The sequence below is a fragment of the Python bivittatus genome, unplaced genomic scaffold (genome assembly GCF_059951505.1).
Source record: "Python bivittatus isolate LINGU-HERP-01145 unplaced genomic scaffold, Pbiv_v1 ctg000020_np1212, whole genome shotgun sequence".
Classification (NCBI taxonomy): domain Eukaryota; kingdom Metazoa; phylum Chordata; class Lepidosauria; order Squamata; family Pythonidae; genus Python; species Python bivittatus.
In genome coordinates this window covers 5,418,919-5,438,543 of record NW_028277030.1, presented here as the reverse complement: position 1 = coordinate 5,438,543, position 19,625 = coordinate 5,418,919, and the positions used below count along the sequence as shown (strand labels likewise).

The 19,625-nt window shown below is 37.4% G+C and overlaps 1 protein-coding gene across 1 annotated transcript; it reads left to right on the top strand.

The window, feature by feature from the left end:
* Positions 1-468: 468 nt before the first annotated feature.
* Positions 469-19,463, top strand: RHAG (Rh associated glycoprotein). The gene is made up of 10 exons (XM_007430750.4): positions 469-708; positions 4,156-4,339; positions 7,372-7,522; positions 10,629-10,776; positions 11,732-11,898; positions 14,203-14,340; positions 15,110-15,231; positions 15,981-16,054; positions 16,451-16,524; positions 18,966-19,463. Exons 1-10 carry the CDS (start codon positions 549-551, stop codon positions 19,044-19,046), a joined length of 1,299 nt encoding a protein of 432 aa, XP_007430812.1. The 5' UTR covers positions 469-548; the 3' UTR covers positions 19,047-19,463.
* Positions 19,464-19,625: the final 162 nt, after the last annotated feature.

Sequence of the window (19,625 nt, the reverse complement as noted above, 5' to 3'; positions counted from 1 at the left end):
TGTATATTAGAAAGTAAAAAGAGGGAAGCCTAAATTTTTAAAAAGTGTTATCTGTCATTTGTAGTGCTTCTAATTTGGAAAAAACAACAACTTATTTTTGTCTTATCTGTGAAAACATACGGTTGTGGATAAAATGTGTAGCTTTAACACTGTGGGAAAACCTTTTGGACCTTGCACTTAGACACAAATCCATAAATTAATTTACTTCAATTTGTTATATATTTTAAACCAAATGCATGAGAAAGTAGTCAGACATAATATGATATTAAAACAATACAAGTAGGAGTCATTTGATTTCTCTGATCATTTCCTTGTATTATATAGCTATAAAAATTGCTTTCCTGGGAAAGTTTTGAAGGAATGGATATAAATCTTAAAGATGAATAAAAGGGAGGTTTCTAAGCAGAAACCATTTAGTAAAGTTAAGTACCTCCTTCAGTAGGCTTGACGTTTAACAAGCCAGACCTTATGCTATGTCATTATGATGCAACACAACTTAGAGCAAACAACGAGTTGTCATTATCATTCTTTGACAAACTCCTGCAAGGATGCCCAGCTCAAATTCTTTCTCCACCAATATGCGGATCAGATTCCCTGTACTTGCCATTCTTTTGCAGGTGATCATTATCATTTTATTTGGAATATTTGTAAGATATGAGACAAAGAGCAACTGGAGCAATCCATCAGATGGTATGGAGTTATACCCAAGTAAGTACTGTTATTTGGTTAATAAACTATAGCTTTCTGGTGAAAGTTAGCTCTTCTTTGGCTTGCTGTAACATTGTGCATAATTTAATTAGGAAGCATCTTGCACTCTCTTCCACTGTGTACTTTGTACATCATAAACTGGAGGCACAAGTCTCATTCAAGCGCCAAAGTTTCCTTCTAAAGGAAGTACCTTGTTCTGAATATGGGGCATAGTACAAAATAATGCATAGATGCAAACATGAAATGCTCTAATGGGGAAAATTCGGGGAAAGATGTAATGCTTCTAATAATTACTGTTGTTAGCCAGCTAGCCACTTGACATATTCTGTCTGAATATGGCTTAACTTCCCATTTCTAGGAAGTTTCCCAAGTTTGGAGAGTATGTATCTCTTGGAATTTGAATTTCTCTGACTTCTCATAAACTGCCAGACTCCTATCTTCTACCTACTCAGACATCTGCTGACTTGCAGATTAAAACAGCAAAGATATCTTACAATGAAGTGAGTGTCCCACGGGTTTCTGGCATTATTGGAGAGGGGACTTTTTTTTTTTCTGAAACTGTAAAATCCACAGATGTATTATGAAAAATTATAGTGAAGGAGCTTCATTTTACTGTAGCCTGGTAACATGTCTATGTATTATCATAAGCCATTAGTCATTAAATATGGTAGGACATATATGTACCCACATTTTAATATTTTGGGCTAATGTTCCAGGATGCTGTCAGGTTCAGCCCAAGAACTACAATGAGGTAATCCAGTACAGTTCAGATACTTTATTAGCTTGTACCTAATAGACAGAATCTTGCCAGACTAAAGTTATCTACAGCTATTATAGAATACACTCCATGAGGCTCTATGGAGGAGCCAGCCTCATCCTCTTCGTTTTCCCAAAGTCTTCTTGCAGGATGAGGCGGTGCTTGCCCTGGAATGTCTCTCCCCCCTCCTGACAACCTCTAAGCTCCATTCCAGAATCTTCCCTGCTCATGCTATCCATCACAGATGCTTTGCAAATGTTTCATAAACTATTATTTCATTGTTGTTGGTTGCACAGTCAGTCAGATGTTTAGACTGGATTTGGCATTTCTATCCACCTATCGAGTCCTTCCCAAGGACCTGGGATAGGCAGATGTTGTTGTCTGATGGTGTTAAAGGTATCGTCCCAGGATATAAGCTGTTCCAAGTAAAGCTGCCTTTTGCAATTGACTGATGGTGATTTTGTCAATGCCGATGGTGTTCAAGTGGTGCTCCAGATGTTTTGGGATTGCATCCAAGGCACCTATTACTATTGGTACTATATTTGCTTTATTGTTGTTGTTGTTGTTCGCACAGTCAGCTAGATGTTTAGACTGGATTTGGGATTTTTATCCATTTATCAAGTCTTTTCCAAGGACCTGAGATAGGTAGATGTTGTTGTTTGATGATGATAATGATGATGATGATTCCCTTTGTGAATGGGGATTCATCATGTGAAGAAATGTGAATCTACTTATGGTTGGTACAATTCTCTTTTGAAGGAACAGCACTTAAGCCATATGTAGGTAAATTGTCCTTCGAGTCAAGCTACATGGCCATGTAGTTTGCTTGGTAGCAGGGCATAAATAGTTTGCCACTATCTTCATCTAAGATGTTTTTTCAGTTTCCCAGTCTAGCCCACAATCATAGGATGTCCTAGTGGTTTGTATTATTTATTTATTTATTTATATTTATCAAATTCGTCACCGCCCATCTCATTGAAACGACTCTGGGCGGTTTACAACAGAGATAAAATTCATTAAAATACAATATAAAAACAGTCCTAATAATAAATAGCTTCTAAGAAAGATGGAGGGTTGGCAAATAATTCAAGGGAGCGTCATCAGGGCGCTAACCACCCCTTAGGATGGTTAGAGCCCATATTGCCCCAATTTGCTTTGAATTTGGTTTCCCATTCAAATTCTAAGCAAGTCTGACCCTGCTTAGTTTTTCGGCCAAAGTTGGCCAAGTTTAATTAATTAAACCAAAGCATTAGTGTAGCTAGGACATTTATCCTGAACATGCTCTCATTGACCCAGGAACACAGAAAAAACTATCATATTTTTAGAGGAATATTTCTCAACTCCCCCACCCTCACATGTGATACGGTAGCTTCAGACATCCCTAGTCAACACTGGAATAATAAGGCTTATGCATCTAACACACCTAGATAGAGACATTAGGTTGCAATTTTTCTAAGAAGCTACCTTATATGAAGTGAGCATTTCATGTATCAAACCCAGAACTATTTTTTTTCCGACTGATAGTGGATGACCAGGATTTCAAGCCCAAACCTTTTTTTAAATCTCTTGCTCTTTGATCCTTCTAATTGGAGAAGCCAAAGACAGAACCTAGGCTCTTCTGTTTTCAAAACACATGTTCTGTCATTGATTTATAGACCTCTCTAATTCACCATTTTTTAAAAAAAGTTGTTACATCATGGAAGGGTTATTTTTGCATTAATGTATTATGACTCTTACAAGAACCAGATGGCCTCAGATCTGGATGAGTTTCCCTATATGTGGTAACTATTTCTTAAGACTTGCCTTTTCATCAAAACTTTATCTACAAAACATCTTGTAATTTCCTGAAATATTATCACACACACACACACACACACACACACAAACACACACACATCACCATTTGCTACTTTCTGATAGAGAAAACTCCCATAAACGTTTTGCACAAGAGGTCATGAAATAGTATTAAGGCATATTCTGCTTCCATTCATGGTTCTTTAAACTGAATCCATTGCATCCATCTCCCTCTCTTTCTCTTTCTCTTTAAATATAATAAACTTTGCTTGTTCTTCTGTGGTGTTTACAATATACATAGTAGTCTCTTCAATTAGCTTATTTGCCAAGGGAGAGGGGAGAGTTGGATTGTTTAAACATATACTGGCCTTTAAAAATGTTCTGCTCTTTAATAACTTAAGTAAAAGCTGTAAAAAGTTCTCACTTGGAGGTGGGATTTTTTTTTTTCTTACTCAGTACCCCCAGAAGGTGGAGAAATTGTTCTTGTTGGTGAAAAGTTTCTGCCAGCTAAGAACACCTACCCTTTTCCAGGATAATCCATTCCATTCTATTCCCCTTTCCTTTGCCCCTGAAACCATCAGCACTTCATGGCCACTGAATGTATCTGTTTCTCATGAGGGTTTTTTTTTCTTAATGGATGAGGGAAAGGGCTTTATGAAAATTTGAGCTACATAAGCAACAAGTCCATTCATTCATTCATTCATTCATTCATTCATTCATTCATTCATTCATTCATTCATTATAGAGGAGAGGACATGTGATAATGTTTCCAGAAATAATTAACTGTTCCTTTTAAAACTTGCCTTGGGAAGGAAAAATTGGAACTAACTTGAGAAGAGGATCTTCTTTACTGATGCTGCCTATCACATACCTTTTTGTTTTAATTGTCTTTTTAGTGTTTCAGGATGTTCATGTGATGATATTTATTGGGTTTGGTTTCCTGATGACTTTCCTGAAAAAATATGGCTTCAGCAGCGTTGGCATCAACTTGCTCATTGCTGCCTTGGGCATCCAGTGGGGCATCCTCTTACAAGGATTTTGGCACATGAAATCAAATACTATCTATAATAGCATTGAAAGGTAAGGAGAACACCCTGACAAGCACCAGTGACTTTAGATGTGAAGACTGGTTACCAAGAGCTTCTTCCAAGTGAATTCCTACTAGAATTCCCAGAAAGTGCTGTGTTAAAGGTAATACTGTGGTATAAACCATAGTGAGCTAGAGATGGTGAATGGTGGTAAGACTGGCCAATATATTTGCCTTAAAAAACACTATGTCCCATACCAACTTCTTCAGACGTTCAGACCTTTTAAGGATTTTTAGACCCATTTCCTCCATCTGAGATAAAGCCTGTGGCACCTAGAGAAGCTTAGGCACCCTAGTTAAGGAATACATTCTCTAAAGAAACGTTCCTTCAACTTCTTGGCTTTTAGCAAGGGTAGGAACCTCTGACTCCACAGACATAGAAGGATCACTGTGAGTTATATCTCTGTAATATCTGAAAGGCCTTAAAATTCACCATCCTTGATTTAAATGCTAAGTCAGTCAGTCAGTCAGTCAGTCAGTCAGTCAGTCAGTCAGTCAATAAATAAATACATAAATAAATACATAAATAAATAAATAAATAAATCCTTTAAAAACAATGCTAGCATTGTGTAGCACATTTTAAGACTTTCATTGGTTTGGCTATGGCTCAATTGTTTCACTGGACTTTATTGTTTAGAAATTTCAATGGTGAATGAAACCACCTATATCCTGAGTATGCCCATGGGCAGAGAATTTCTATTGGCAATTTGGCAGCTGATGTCTTACTGATTTCAGCTTATCCTTCCTCCTTCTTAAGTCAATGCCCGCCCCGCACTAGGCCCATCATCCCAACCTTTCACTTTTGTGGGGTGGACAAATTATTCTGTTAAAATCTGTAATGGTCTGTGGGAATGACTTGGGAGATGGGAGGAAGGGCCGCAGACTAGACAACTGTTATTCAAGAGGTATCTCAGCCCACAGAATCTTGCAAGTCTGAAAGTCTTTCTCCCTTCTACTTTTATTTTCCAGAAGATGAGGGAGGGTCCCTCCTGAAACACTTCCCGTGCCTCTTTTGTTTCTGTGGGCTGGGATACCTCTTGCATGACAGTTGTCTAGACTGTAGCTCTTCCTTCTGCCTCCCAAGGTCATTCCCACAGACCATTAGGGGAGGTGGTTCAGTCCGCAGTGTGGCTTTTAAGTCCTGTAATGTTTTGGAAAAAATCAAAATGTTTTTCCATCATTTTACATGAGCCTTCACAATAACCTTAGAGAGTAAATAGGTCTCCCAGCATTGGTTCATATGTTAATTCTTTATAATGGTCTAAGCATAGTTTTGTGCAATAGCATGGAATTCTATTTTTTTAAAGTATAAAATATATGAGAGAGTATATTTTTTCAAACTGCAGGTAAAATTAGCTTCACTCGGGGGTATCTATTATGTATTTTAACTTGATTTCCAGAACTTCCTGAAATGTTGGTCCTTTTTTATTTTTGCTGTCCAAATCTATCACTGTTGAAAGGAGTCTAAGTGGTATCGTTCCACAAGGGGGTGCTATGTTCATTGAATTGCTGAAGTGAATTCAGTGTTTTTGCTAAAAGAGAAGCAAATCTGTTGCCAGGAAAAATTATTTTCCCAAACTGAAAATGCAGGGTGCAGTTCCCTCTAGCTATTAATTTCATTGTTATGACTACCACAAACATTAGCAACGGGCATTGATACACACCAATTTCTTATCTATAGTTATTTTGTGCACTTTTTAAAAGCAAGATATTAACGTTATTTTCTAAATTTAGAAATAAAGTGTTGTATTGTAATCATCAAATGTAGTAATGATATTGTCACATCAGATATGAACAAACTTGTCTAATTTTCTAAATTAAAAACATCAGCCAAGCCTTTCTTCATGTTCAGATGAGTGCCTCCTTACTTTATACAAAACCTCTCCTGAAGTTAATTGTTAGAAGATACTGCACACTATTTTCTATACAGTATTCTGCAGTAAATTTCCAGTGAATAAAAGGAGTTGCAGACATTAAAGGGTCCCATTTTTAGAAGAAGAAAATGAAATTGAGAAGCTTCTGCACCAGATTCTGCAGGATTATCAAAAAGCGGTTTTGATAAAGCATTAGAGTCCTGTCATCACTCATTGATAAGCCAGTATATATATTTTAATCTATATTCACTGCTTTTCTTTCAAGACATTCAGGAGCAGGTTTTGTTTTGTTTTCCCCTGCTGCTACTCCCCTTCATTTGTTTTCCAAGTCTTCCTGTAACATATTCTGCAGTACAGTACTCAGATGTAAATTCTGATGCAATGAAGCACTTTATTTTACTGATTATAAGAACAATACAGAAAGAGAATAAAAAGAGAAAGAAAGCAATTCTTTACTTCTTATAACAACTAGCTTGGCATTCAAAGCCTCTTAGGGTCAAGCTACACATAATATTATCCAGAAGGTACAGTACGTTTTACACATTTTCTCATGGCCTGGCCTGAAGAGCACCTCTCTGATGACGAATAGGAGCAAGAGCGCTCATCCTCTGCTCCTTACCCAGCAACGAGTCAACAACTGCTTTCAACCCGGATCCAGACTAGGAACCTCCTTCATCTAGTTCTTGAGAAAGACAAACCAGTATAGAGCCAGCTTGAGCCAGCAAGGCTCTACTTAAGAGTATCCTGCTAATTGAAGTCACAGCAGATATTTAGGATGTAACCTCGGCTTGGTAAAGTAACTAGAATAGTGCTGTCCCATCAAAGTTTTCATGATTTCCTGTCTTAGAACCCACAACTGCAAACCTTTTGTGAAAGCTGACTCCATTCATTATGTTTTAGCTCCTCTACTCTCTCCTTCTGTCTCCTGTTGAGTTTGCTTATCTGAAATTTATGACTTTGAGAAAATACTAATGGATTTACTATGACCTTAACACAGATAAAAGCTGTAATTCATGAAGCCAGGATAACTTCTTTTTTTAAAAAAAACCATGAATAAATAACATTTATTTTACATCATTATGTGCTTTATTGATTTCACTATCCTAATGCATGTATAATTTAGTTTTTATTTTCCTTCATTAAATCAAAAGTATGATAAATGCAGACTTCAGCACAGCAGCTGTCCTTATCACATTTGGAGCTGTCCTGGGGAAAACAAGTCCAGTTCAGATGCTGATTCTGACAATTTTTGAAATTGCTATCTTTGTTTGCAATGAACATCTTGTGGTGAATGTGCTAAAGGTAGGAATGTTTTGGCTTCTATTTATTAAGATCTTCATGCCATTTTATAGGGGATCCTGTCTTCTAGATCACTTTTATATTTTTGGTTTGTTGAGCTTCAAGACCTTCTGTGACAATGACTACTTTCTTGTCTATCTTGCTTCTGAAGAACATTTTTATTTCAGTGCTGCATTATAGTTCCCTGTAAAGGAAATACTTAATTCTGAGAAATTATTTGGGTCTTGTGTTTTTTTCCCCATGGAGAAAAAATCAACTTTAGTGAAAAAACACTGGGTAAAAGATAATCAGCAAGAGGGAGAAAAAGATTAAAAGCCCACCAGATCTGTTCCACTCTGGATTAGGGATCACCAGACAGATTTTATATCCAGGTTCTATTCCCATACCATAATGGAATGCATTAAAAATCAATCAAGCATTTCTGCAGCTAAATTAAAGAAACAGATGAGTGCCAATCTCTTCTTTAGAAATCTGCTCTATCCATGCCAAGTAAGTGTTTTCAGCAGGAGAAGGCACTTCCAACAAATGGAAGTGATGGAAGATCTAGAGCTTGCTAAGTAATTCCTAGCCCACCTTCTCTCAGGAATAGCCAACCAATACTTCTCCCAGTTTATTTGCTTATCAAATGTATATAGCTGTCCATTTCACAAAAGTGACTCTAGGGAGCATAGAATAAAACAAACAATTAAAACAAATCTATAATAACCATTTAAAACAATTAAACATAAATATAAATAAGACCACAGGAGAATGGACCAACATCCTATACATAATACAACAATCTCATGGTTGCCAGTTGCCAGTTCCATCCATGAAAACCCCTCCTGTTTGGTTTTCCAATTCTAAATGGAAATATCAAGTTCAGAAGTAATGTGTGACTGAACACCCAAAGCTATATACAGGCAGAATTTGATTGCCCTCCTGTCTACTTTGTAACTTTTCAGAGGGCATTCAGGTGACCATCTTTAAAACAGAATGCAACAGGAGATTGGGACAAATGTTTGCCCAAGTCCATGAACCAAACAAAAATCAGAGACTTGGGATTTGAGTTCCAGACACCAAACACGATCATCACATCTATATTACCACACTGTATTCTTCTCCTCAAACTCACAACTTCCCATGACTATAAAGATAGGATACTCTAAAGATGGCTGTTTACAATAATATTAGAAAGAATGCCTGTTTGGAAGAATTTGATTCTCTTTGCAGTTTTGAGCGGTAGAAGACCTGAAAAAAAAATTAAAGCTTGTACTGTTTTTAAAGAGTACAATTTATCTAATTTAAGTTACACATTTTACATCTTGTAATTTATATATTATAAGATTCATATACATGTTAAAATTGACAGTTGAGAGAAAAATATGATTAAATGCCATGCCAAGGAAACCCATGAGATTAAAGTCATATTTAGAATAAGGAATCAGCTGGAGTTTTTAAGTAAATTAGTGCTGAATTTTAAAATTATCTGGCCAAGATTTATATTTACTAGAGGAAGTAGAGTAAAGTAGTAGTAAATTTATATTTACTAGATTACTAGTAAATTTATTTTAGTAAATTTATAATTACTAGTAAATTTATATTTAGTATATTTACTAGTAGTAAATGTATATCTACTAGAGGAAGTAAAGTTAAACAATAAAAAAGTAGAGGAAGTTGTATGTAGCTGTTGTCTCCAGAAAGCTAAACTGCATCAGAAAGTAGTGAGTAGATTTTTCCCATGGAGAGTTCTTTTAATGCTGAGTAAATTAAATGAATTGCTTCAATGTGGAAAGCCAAATCAAATATTTCAAAATCATTTCAGTTTGATTTCAATTAATCTCCAATATGATAATTTCTGGCTAATTTATATCCACTCGAAGTAGAAATGAAGGTCTGAGGTTTAAGGTATTCCAGTAATTTCAGTAGTGACCCGAAGATGGCGCCAGTGTTTCTATCATGAATCCACTCAGGACGTTTTTGGGACTACAACTCCCAGACTTCCCAGGCATTATGGATCACCCATTCATCTGGCAAACACCGAATTGGGCAAAGCTATATGTAATAGATGGATCTTAATGAAAAAGAATGAAGGCTTATAGGAGGCTCTGAGTGATTCAGCAGGCGCTCTCGTGGTCTTCTAATGCAACAACCAAACTTTGAGTTATCATCATATCAATTTGTCATAAATATTTTCCCCATTTCCCCAAATCCTCCTTTTCATGATTTATTTAATTTTACTACCTAAAATTACTTTTGCTTTCTGTTTCCATACACGCTTTGCTTTTCTAATCCATTCCATTCTTCCAGGAAATGCACACACACATACACACACACACTTATTTTTCCTCACTCAAATCTAGGTGTTTTTCAACTTTTAATTTCAGAAGCCCAATATAACAAAACATAAATGCCTCTCAGTTGCTCCGCTTAAACAACAAAAAAAGTATTCACTGTACAAAAGGGAAGTAAGTAAGAAGGGAAAAAAAGTCCTGGAAATTATGTTATTAATAGAACAACTCCAGAAACATGGATCATACTGCTCAGAACTCTGTCTGTATGGTAGTTAGAAAAGAACTCTGAAATCTCAAGAATCTATTCCTGCAAATCAGGTATTGATTTCTCCTTCTAATATTGTATAATACTTACTTTAACCAATTGCCATGCCTGAAAAGTCCATCATTCTTGAGATCATGATAGACTCCAAATACTGAGAGAAGAACATATTACATGCCTTTAAGATGCAGGGACTGATCCAGAAAAAAATTCCCAATTGAACAGATTAAAGAAGACAACTGTAAACAGTATACATATAATCTAATATTCACAATCAGCCCCTTGGCGTTAAGCACAGGAACAGAAAGAGAAGCAAATTCTGCAGACCTTTTGTATAATTCCTCTGGTACAGTGGCATCGCTGCTTCAGACATGGACACACAGATAAAAAGACACGTCTGTTTATTAAAATCCATATATGCTTTAATTTGCATTTATTTATTTGTTTTAAATTAAAATCTGAATTGCTGTTTGCCTGTTTGTTTGAAAGGGTATGGTGGAATGCCCCTAAGAGAGTGATTCATTTTGCTACCTGTTTGTAGCTAAGTGTTGAAGCTCACACTGACATTTTGCAGGCCACAGATATTGGGGCATCCATGACCATTCATGCTTTCGGAGCTTATTTTGGTTTGGCTGTGGCCAGAATCCTCTACCGGCCAGGCCTGAAAAATGGACATCTTAACGAAGGTTCTGTTTACCATTCAGACTTATTTGCTATGATTGGTGAGTGAGCACATCATTGTACACTAAAGGTTTTTATTCATTTTATTTATTTATTATTAAATTTGTATGCCGCCCATCTCCCCCAACGGGTGACTCTGGGCGGCTAGATAATAAATCTAAAGATAAATTCCATGGAGCTTTTTAATTAATTAACTTGTTTTTAATAACATTTCTAATGTAATCATCTTGAACTAATTGACAAATAACAAAATAAAAACGACTGCAATATAAATGATCAAACGTCAAGTGGAATATACAGCCCCTTGTGTTCAAAAGCAGGTAGAAAGGAGGGAAGAGGGAAGGAGAACTCCACATCCATCCACTGGCCTCAGATGCTACTTCTGTGGAGTATTGCCTCCTTGTGAGGATGACCAAGCACTCTGTACATTTGTGTATATAGGTCATGTTTTTCTGAGCTTTATCTGTTTTCTGACAGGTTCTTCATTCTTCTAGTAGATGCTTTTTGACCTAAATGAGACATCAGCACTTAATAAGTGATCTCACAGTAACTTTGACTCAGATTCATTATTCTTTTCACATGGATGTTGTATTAAAGATAAAAAGAATGACTTATACTGTATGCAGCAAAATCTCCCCCAAAGCTGTAAAAGTTAAATACTACCCTGAATGTTTATATTTATAGCAGGAACTGAAAGCTGGTTCACCTCTCCATCTAACCCTGACATGCCCAATTCCAATACAGATATATGAACCTGTAGCATCAGCCAGAGAGCCAGTCTGGTGTAGTGGTTAAGGCATCAGGCTAGAAACCAGGAGACTGTGAATTCTGGTCCCACCTTAGGCAGGAAGCCAGCTGGGTGACCTCGGACCAGTCCCTCTCTCTCAGCTCTAGGAAGCAGGCAAGACAAACCACTTCTGAAATCTTGCCCAAAAAACTGCAGGGACTTGTCCAGGCAGTCACCAGGAATCAACACTGACAAATTTCCTTTTCCAGGTACTCTTTTCCTTTGGCTCTTTTGGCCCAGTTTTAACTCAGCCATTGCGAAACCAGGAGAGGACCAACAGAGGGCAATCATGAACACATACTTCTCTTTAGCAGCATGCACCCTCACCACATTTGCTTTCTCTATTCTGCTTGAACACCGAGGCAAACTGGACATGGTAAGCATTGTCTTAGACTCTGGTGATCCACTTAATTGATGGACATTTACCTGAACTAACCAAAATGTTTTACAGCAGTATAACAGAGTTTCTCAAAAGATCACTACATCTTATTAATCCAAGCCAGGACTGTTCCATGAATTTTGTATATATGTCTTCTACAAAAGAACCGTTCATGAGGACACAGTAGACTCAAAAGGTAATTAGCTATATAGTAAAGATGTGCTACTGTGTGATAGAGCTCTGTGCACTTGGAAGATTATTTGGAAGAAGTGCTACAGATCTCGCCCACGGACAGCACCTCTCTTCTTGTCAGCCTGAAAATAAAGGTGGCTGCTCTAAACGTGGCCTTAGTGATGCGTTATTTTAATAATTTGAACAATTAAAGCAGCACTATTTTTTCACACTTCGTGCAAGCTTGGGGGAAAAAGCGTGCTTTAACAACTAGCAGACAGGTACTCAGCTTGCATGTGGTTTAAAGCATTTCTTCTGAAACATTTTTGCAGTGTGCCCAGCTTGTGGGCTGTGCCTCTGAGGTTTTAGCCCCAACTGGATAATCATATGTATTTGTAGATATTCTAGATTACAAATATCTAGGATGAAATTCTGCAGGAGGTTATTTTAAAGATAATTTAGAAACTCCAATTTAAAAACTTCTCTCTGGATGCTGGTAGGAGGAGGGTGACAGTGAATTTTACACTGATCAAGGTGACTAGTATTTTTCCAGGTTCCATTAAAAAAAAATAGTGTTAGTTTGTGAAAACCATAAAAAACTGGAGATCGAGGAGTGATCATTTCTTGTTTGTGGCATTTTGCACAAGTCACGTTTAAACAACTTTTCACTCCCTCACCTCCACCCCAAGATCTCTTTCTAAATATATTTTCTCTCAAAACACTAATTTCTGGAAGCATCATCTTCAAAATAGGCTAACTTGAGGCTGAATATTTGAGAAGTGCGAGAAAACAACAAAAACAAACCAAAAAACCTGCCTGAGCAAGTAAGTTTCAGTCTGCACATTGGATCAGGATGTGCATTACAAAATCATAATGACAAAACTCCTTAAGGATCCTTATTGAGGATCAATTTTTGTAAAAGATTGCCATTGCCAATATGAATCTACTCAGTCCTTAAGATTGGCCTATGGGGATGCTTCTGTAGTACATCACGTGCAGGGTCTTTGTGATGGCACCTTAATTCTTGAATGCTTTCTGAATGAAGTTTGAGAAGCTCTTTGTGCTCTTGCTTTGAGATTCCTGAACTTCAAGTTGAAGATATTTTCTGCTGTTTTAATTTGTCATTTCTGATTTTATTGCTACTATATTTTTGCATTTGTTTTCTATGCTATTTATTTGAACCAGTGTTTTTATTGCTATTTTATGGTGGTCCTTTTGTTTTCAAGCCCCTTTGGAAAAGAATGAGCTTATAGAATATAAATAACTAAAAAGGAAAGGATTTAGCCACATTTTGGATATCTCACCATGTAGTGCTCTTGTACTGTAATAACAGGGATCATAGTAGTAGCTACCCTGCAATTACCTACATTTGATTGATTGATTGATTGATTGATTGATTGATTGATTATGTGCCATCAAGTCTGGGTCAACTCTTAGTGACCACATAGATATCACAGGCATAGGAATATTTGATGTGTGATATCACAGGCATAGGAATAACCAAATTCCAACACCACAGATTCCAAATTGACAGGCATGTTATTATGATAGTGTCATTTGGATGACAAAATTTCCAAAATATAGGGTTTTTGTCCATTCCACTGTTATTTGGCAAGCATTTCTTGTCATGGAGGAATGAGAAACACTGAACAGGGTGAAATTATTTCTTTACCCAACAATTAAAAGTGTAGTGGCGCTGCCTTTCATTATAGTGTGCATATCTAACATATATGAAGCTCCCAAGTTTCAGTTATAAAAGTTAAATCACAAAACAAACAGTATGAACTTGGTGGACCACTGCCAAGAAGAGATATGTGTTCATGGATTTTAAATTAGTGGCAGGTCATATATCTTGTATAGATAAGTTCCAGATTGTTTCTCTAATAAATGAATCCTGGTTAGTAGAAACACAGATTTTTGTTCTGGAGACCTGTGGGATGGTCTGGTTCTTGTAAGGCAGCTTTTTAAATGTATCTTATTTCACAGGTCATGTGCAGATGCCACCATGAGCCGCTACGCAATTCCTCTCAGATAATTTAATGCAAATAGATATCCTTTGCTTCAACAGAAAGCCCTGTCTCTTGGTGTTAGAGATATCCTCTCACTTGTCATATTTTATGCCTCAAACAGGTACACATTCAAAATGCTACCTTGGCAGGCGGTGTTGCTGTGGGTTCATGTGCTGACCTGAACATCTTGCCCTTTGGGGCTATGTTAATTGGTAGCATAGCAGGAATCATCTCAGTTATTGGATACAAATACTTATCTGTGAGTATTTTTTGTAAGGAAAAGTAATTCTAATACAGCCTAGCAACCTCCATATTCTATAATTCCAGTATTCTAAGCCATGTTCATTAGAATTCTGAGAGTTGTAGTTTAGTACTAGGACACCTTCTTAGAGAAGGCTTACCTAATGGATACTAGCATTGATATTTCTTGTTGCACATGGTACTAAGGAATCTGTCCTGCAACTTCATTTCTCCCTCCTCCCAGTTCCCAGGGTCTGCCAGACTTCCATCACAGGAAGTGACCTTGCCTCCTGAGGTTGCTTCTTCAGCAAGCATTCTCTGCACCCTTGGCTTGGATGGGCAAAAACTATATAGGATCGGCAATCTAAAATGGTACCCAGGCCCTGAGTTACATAGGGCTTTGTAGATAATAATCTGCAGCTGGAATTGCATTCAGAAACATACTAGTAGCCAGTGCAGCCGGTATCCTTGTATTACAGATATTCAGAATTATACTATGTGCTTTCAATCAGAAGGAGGCCTGTGGAAAGCCATGAATCATATCTGTTCAAGTGAGACTGTATTGGGTTCTGAGTCTGCTCTATTATTCCAGTGAAAGTCAGAATACTTGCACCCCATCCCATCTGTTTGCAGGACAGCAGACTCAAATGAATCTTTAAAGGAGCTATATCACAGAATACATATGTTTTATAAAGCATGCTATGTAGAATGGAAAGGGAAAAAGAAGAACAAGCAAACTTCATTTTCTTTTTAAAGCAATTCCAAAATAACCTTTTGTTCTCTTCTAGCCACTTCTGGCCTCCAACTTGAAAATTCAAGACACCTGTGGCGTCCATAATCTACATGGCTTACCTGGACTATTGGGAGGCATTGCAAGTATCATTGCAGCTGCTGTGCAGGTTAACAGCACGTGAGTTTTTGCTGTTGTATTTTACTATCATTTAATTTACTGGACAGATTTATAGACCACCTTTAAGAGGTAAGCTCTGACCAAGTAGATTGCAAAAATATTTCACCTGGCAATAGGATCTTAGACAGTTTTTCTCTGCTGGTAAAACCATCCTTTTAACAAGACCGATAGCGATGACTTGCCAGAACCAAAGACAAAAGCCCAAAGTATCCAACCTCTTCAACGACAAAAGAATAAATAATTTATTGTTCAAGCTGATCTGCCAGTCAGGGATAGTGGCGGCTGACCATGGATTAAGCCCTAGGCCATTAATTATTCGGTAATATCAGCACAGCAGTGGCTGACAGTCCTTCTGGTATGAGGGTAATAGGGGAACTGCAACCACATGAGGCCCTGGGGAATAAAAATAATAGGAAGGGGAAAGTAGAGATGGAAGCAAGTCGTTTGGGATTTGCATTCTCTGCCTTGCTCATTCAGCATGCTCTTAGAGGAGTACAAAGCATTTGAATGGGCTGCTTTGCAAAACACACTAGCACAAGCAAAGCACCCCTCTGCAAGGTGTTGAAGCAGCTGCATCCTCAAAGGCTTTCACCAGTTGTCTGCATGTGGTAGGCACGTTCACAACTGCTTCGCTGGTGGGCCAGCTAAACTTTGTGTGTGTGTGTGTACACATACATTTTGACAACCAGAAATAGTCTTCCAAGAAGCCTGCTTCCAGATGACACGGAGTTCATTTGTTCTTTTCACAGAATATCTGCTGGGATGCAGGCTGCTGCTCTAGGATGCTCTGTTGCAATTGCTCTGGTAGGAGGAGCATTCACAGGTCAGTAAAAGAAAGCCACCTCCAGGAAACTGTGAACTTCACGCAGATGACAAACTCTGGTAGATGAATGGATGGATGGATGGATGGATGGATACAGTATAGACAGATAGAAATGCAGATGTATAACGCCTTTTAAAAAACTGAATAATAATTTGCAAAACATTCCTTCTTAGGTGTTTACTTAATGAAATAACATGCTGTTGCAATCAATGTAGGAGGCCTTTTTTTTTTTTTAAATAGAAAAATTCAGTCTGCTTTGGCAGTGGAACACCATTTGCAAGAATAGGAGAATACAATTGCTCCTCTGTTCTCAGTATTCTATTCAATCTTTATGTCTCTTATTATAGGAAATGTTCCCATTGATAACCTATGCTCTGTTTTCTCCTCATGATACAGGATTAATTCTCAATTTGCCCTTCCTGGGACAGCCACCTGATCAGAACTGCTATGATGACTCTGTATATTGGGAGGTAGGATACATTTCAGACACAGAGAAGAACTGCAATTTGTGGGAACATATACCCATTTTTTTTCCGTCAGGACAAATCCTGTTAGCTTCTGATTTTTAACACGTAGACCTGATTCTTAGTATCTATTCCACATTTCATTCTGCTGAATGGAGAATTGAAAAGTTAAAGAGGATCGACTGTGTGGTTCTATTCACTTCACAGCTTTGTTAAGGTTACTCTGTCTGGGCTGAAAAAAATCCAGATGAGTTGATTTTTTTTTTATGTCTGCTGTAATCTCATGTTCATCCAGACTTTGGCAGCCCAGATGTGGTAGATCTATTCTAATCTATGCTTTTCTTTTTCTATCTCTCTCTTTTTCTCTGCTCTGGAACATGTTTTCACCCAATCTCCCAGTCTTTTTTTTATTTTCATTATTATTCTGTCCCGCTTGGCACTTCATAGTTATTGCAATGATGTTCTCCTCTCTTTCCCATTGTCTTTCTTTTTTCCCTTTTCTCTCTGAAGCCCATTTCTTAATATACTTTTTCTTAAGTCCATTTCTCACAGAACTCTACTTCAGAGCAGGTGCATAATCTCATTTGTAGACACGCATACAAAGGCAGGAATAAACAAACACGCTGGATTCCCTACACCACAATTTACCACTTTTACATTTCAAATGTAGCATGTAAGGGAATTGAACTTTCCTTCTCTTTACACCAAGTGCCATGTCAGATACTTTTTCCCCCCCCTACTGCTGCTAGTATTCTTCTCCCTCCTTCTCCTTCTTCTTAGATACAGAGACATCAAATGAAATGATGTGGATAACAGGATATGGAGTTTGTTGTCTTTCAGCCTTCTTGCTCTCCTTTTTCCCCCTCCCTCCCTCCCTCCCTCCCTCCCTCCCTCCCTCCATCTATCTTTCTTGACCTTGCTGAATTTAGCAGCGATGGCACATGAGGCTTGATCAGGGGTTCTGGGAATTTTTTTTTTAACTAATAGGTTCTGTGGCATGAAAAGGTTTGAAAAACCCTGCTCTAGATGTTAGCCAGCTGTTTTTCTCTAGATGGAACAGTCTTACAACACCAGTAGTGTGATATTACCAGACATTGGGATGGGGGAAAATTTTAGCCTGTTTTTTAATAAATATTTTGGAAATTGGGCTGTATCTATCTATATACAGAAAATAGCTTAATTATATCTCCTGGGGACTTAACATATCTGTTTGCAGTTTAAACTGTACGTGTATGTGTGTTTTAAATCACAGCTTTTCAACAATGTGATCTTGACAGACCCACGAAGATGTAAACATGAGCCAGGGGACTGGTGCATGTAGTACAACAATTGTCCATCTCTTCTTGAGATGTTTCCAAAAATTGTTTAAGTTAATTTATATTTCTAATGCTAACAATGTTCCTACAGATGGATGGAAAAGGGGGAAAATACAGCAGGTATTTGGAAAAGAAATAGTCAAAGAGGGGGTGATTATTAGTTTATTCCATCACTGTGGGAGACACTTCTATATGTTATATATACAAAAGGAAACTAAATAATACTAGAAGTCCATGGGAGTGGGAAGCTTGATTATGAAAGATCCTCCTCCTATTGAGAGTTGTAAGTACATATCCAAACATAACTACCATATGGAGAAGGTGAAAGACTATAGCATCTGCCACTCTCTTGCATTTTAAAAACTCCTCTAGAAGGCCTTTATTCCACTGAAGTTAAGGAAATACAGTCTAATGCATTTATTTCATTGGTTGACAAACGATCAAAACGTATACAGCAGAAAAGTATATATATATTCAAACTATTCATATATATATATATGAATAAAATTCCCCTCTCACCCCTATGGGTGGTATGTGTCTTCCTCAATCTCGGGTCCTCTACCAGAGGCCTGGAAGTTTGAGGGTTCTGCGCAGTATCTTAGCTGTTCCTAGCACTTCACTCTTCTGCACAGAGAGCTCTGATGTTGTTCCTGGGATCTGTTGGAGCCACTCTCCCAGCTTAGGAGTCACGGCCCGAGTGCTCCTACCACCACTGGGACCACTTTGGCCTTTACTTTCCACATCCTCTCTATTTCCTCCTTCAGGCCCTGGTACTTCTCCAGCTTCTCATGCTCCTTCTTCCTGATGTTGCTGTCACTTGGCATTATATATATAATGCTGGAACTATGGTTACTTTGATATAGAAACCTATTAAACCAATAACTTGGTATAAAGAGAGGTACAATCCTACTGGGACATCTGGGACATTTCCTCTGCAAATTCCCATTCAGTTAATTTGGGTTTATAAGATAGGAGAATGCCAATTCCCAATGGATTATGCCCAGAGATTTAGTAATGCATCGAGAGAGGGACTCAAAAGCCTCAGTTAAATTCAGCTGGGGTGAAATCAAGTCAAGTAGGTTAAAAGTCACCTACTTGAATAAATCTCTATTTGTGTGCTATTCCTTCTAGATTCCCACTGAAGGAGGAGCACCTCTGGAAGGCAATATGCATTACGAAGAAGATTCCAACAAACTCAATGTAGAAGTATAGAAAGAATTATACACATGCACTTTTTTCCATATGATGTTTTCAATTTCTGATGACATATCCATCACATATGTTGTTTTTTCCTACCTATTTCTATTATCCTGCTGAAAAATAAAGCCAGAACAAACCCTTTGTGGACTTTTTGATGAAAACAGAAAAAATGTACTTGTGATTTATGAGTTTGATGATTAGAAAGGGTAGATTATGGAAAGAAGGGAGCCACAATGTAATCTTAGAGAGAGAGAGGATAAAATTTGAATGCATTTATAACTGCTGTAAAGAAGATCGGAAGTCATTTCTTTATATTTTGTCTTTTTCTCTTTTTCTCTTTCCTTTCTCTTTCCTTTATTCTTTTCTCACCACTTTTCTTTTCTTTTCTTTTCTTTTCTTTTCTTTTCTTTTCTTTTCTTTTCTTTTCTTTTCTTTTCTTTTCCTTTCCTTTATTTTATTTTTCCTTTAAATGTTTTTATTAAGTAAAAATTTCTTCAATAAAAATAAAAAAGAAAGAAAGAAAACTAAAGCCAGAACAAACTGTAATCCTGTTTTTTTCCATGCAAACATTCTGAAAATTATTTTGCAGGT

Bases quoted from the DNA above. Each gene is read 5' to 3' on its own strand.
- RHAG (XM_007430750.4), top strand. From the start codon at position 549: ATGCCCAGCTCAAATTCTTTCTCCACCAATATGCGGATCAGATTCCCT. The intron at 10,777-11,731 runs GTGAGTGAGCAC...TTCCTTTTCCAG, and splicing joins AGACTTATTTGCTATGATTG to GTACTCTTTTCCTTTGGCTC. The intron at 11,899-14,202 runs GTAAGCATTGTC...TGCCTCAAACAG, and splicing joins ACCGAGGCAAACTGGACATG to GTACACATTCAAAATGCTAC.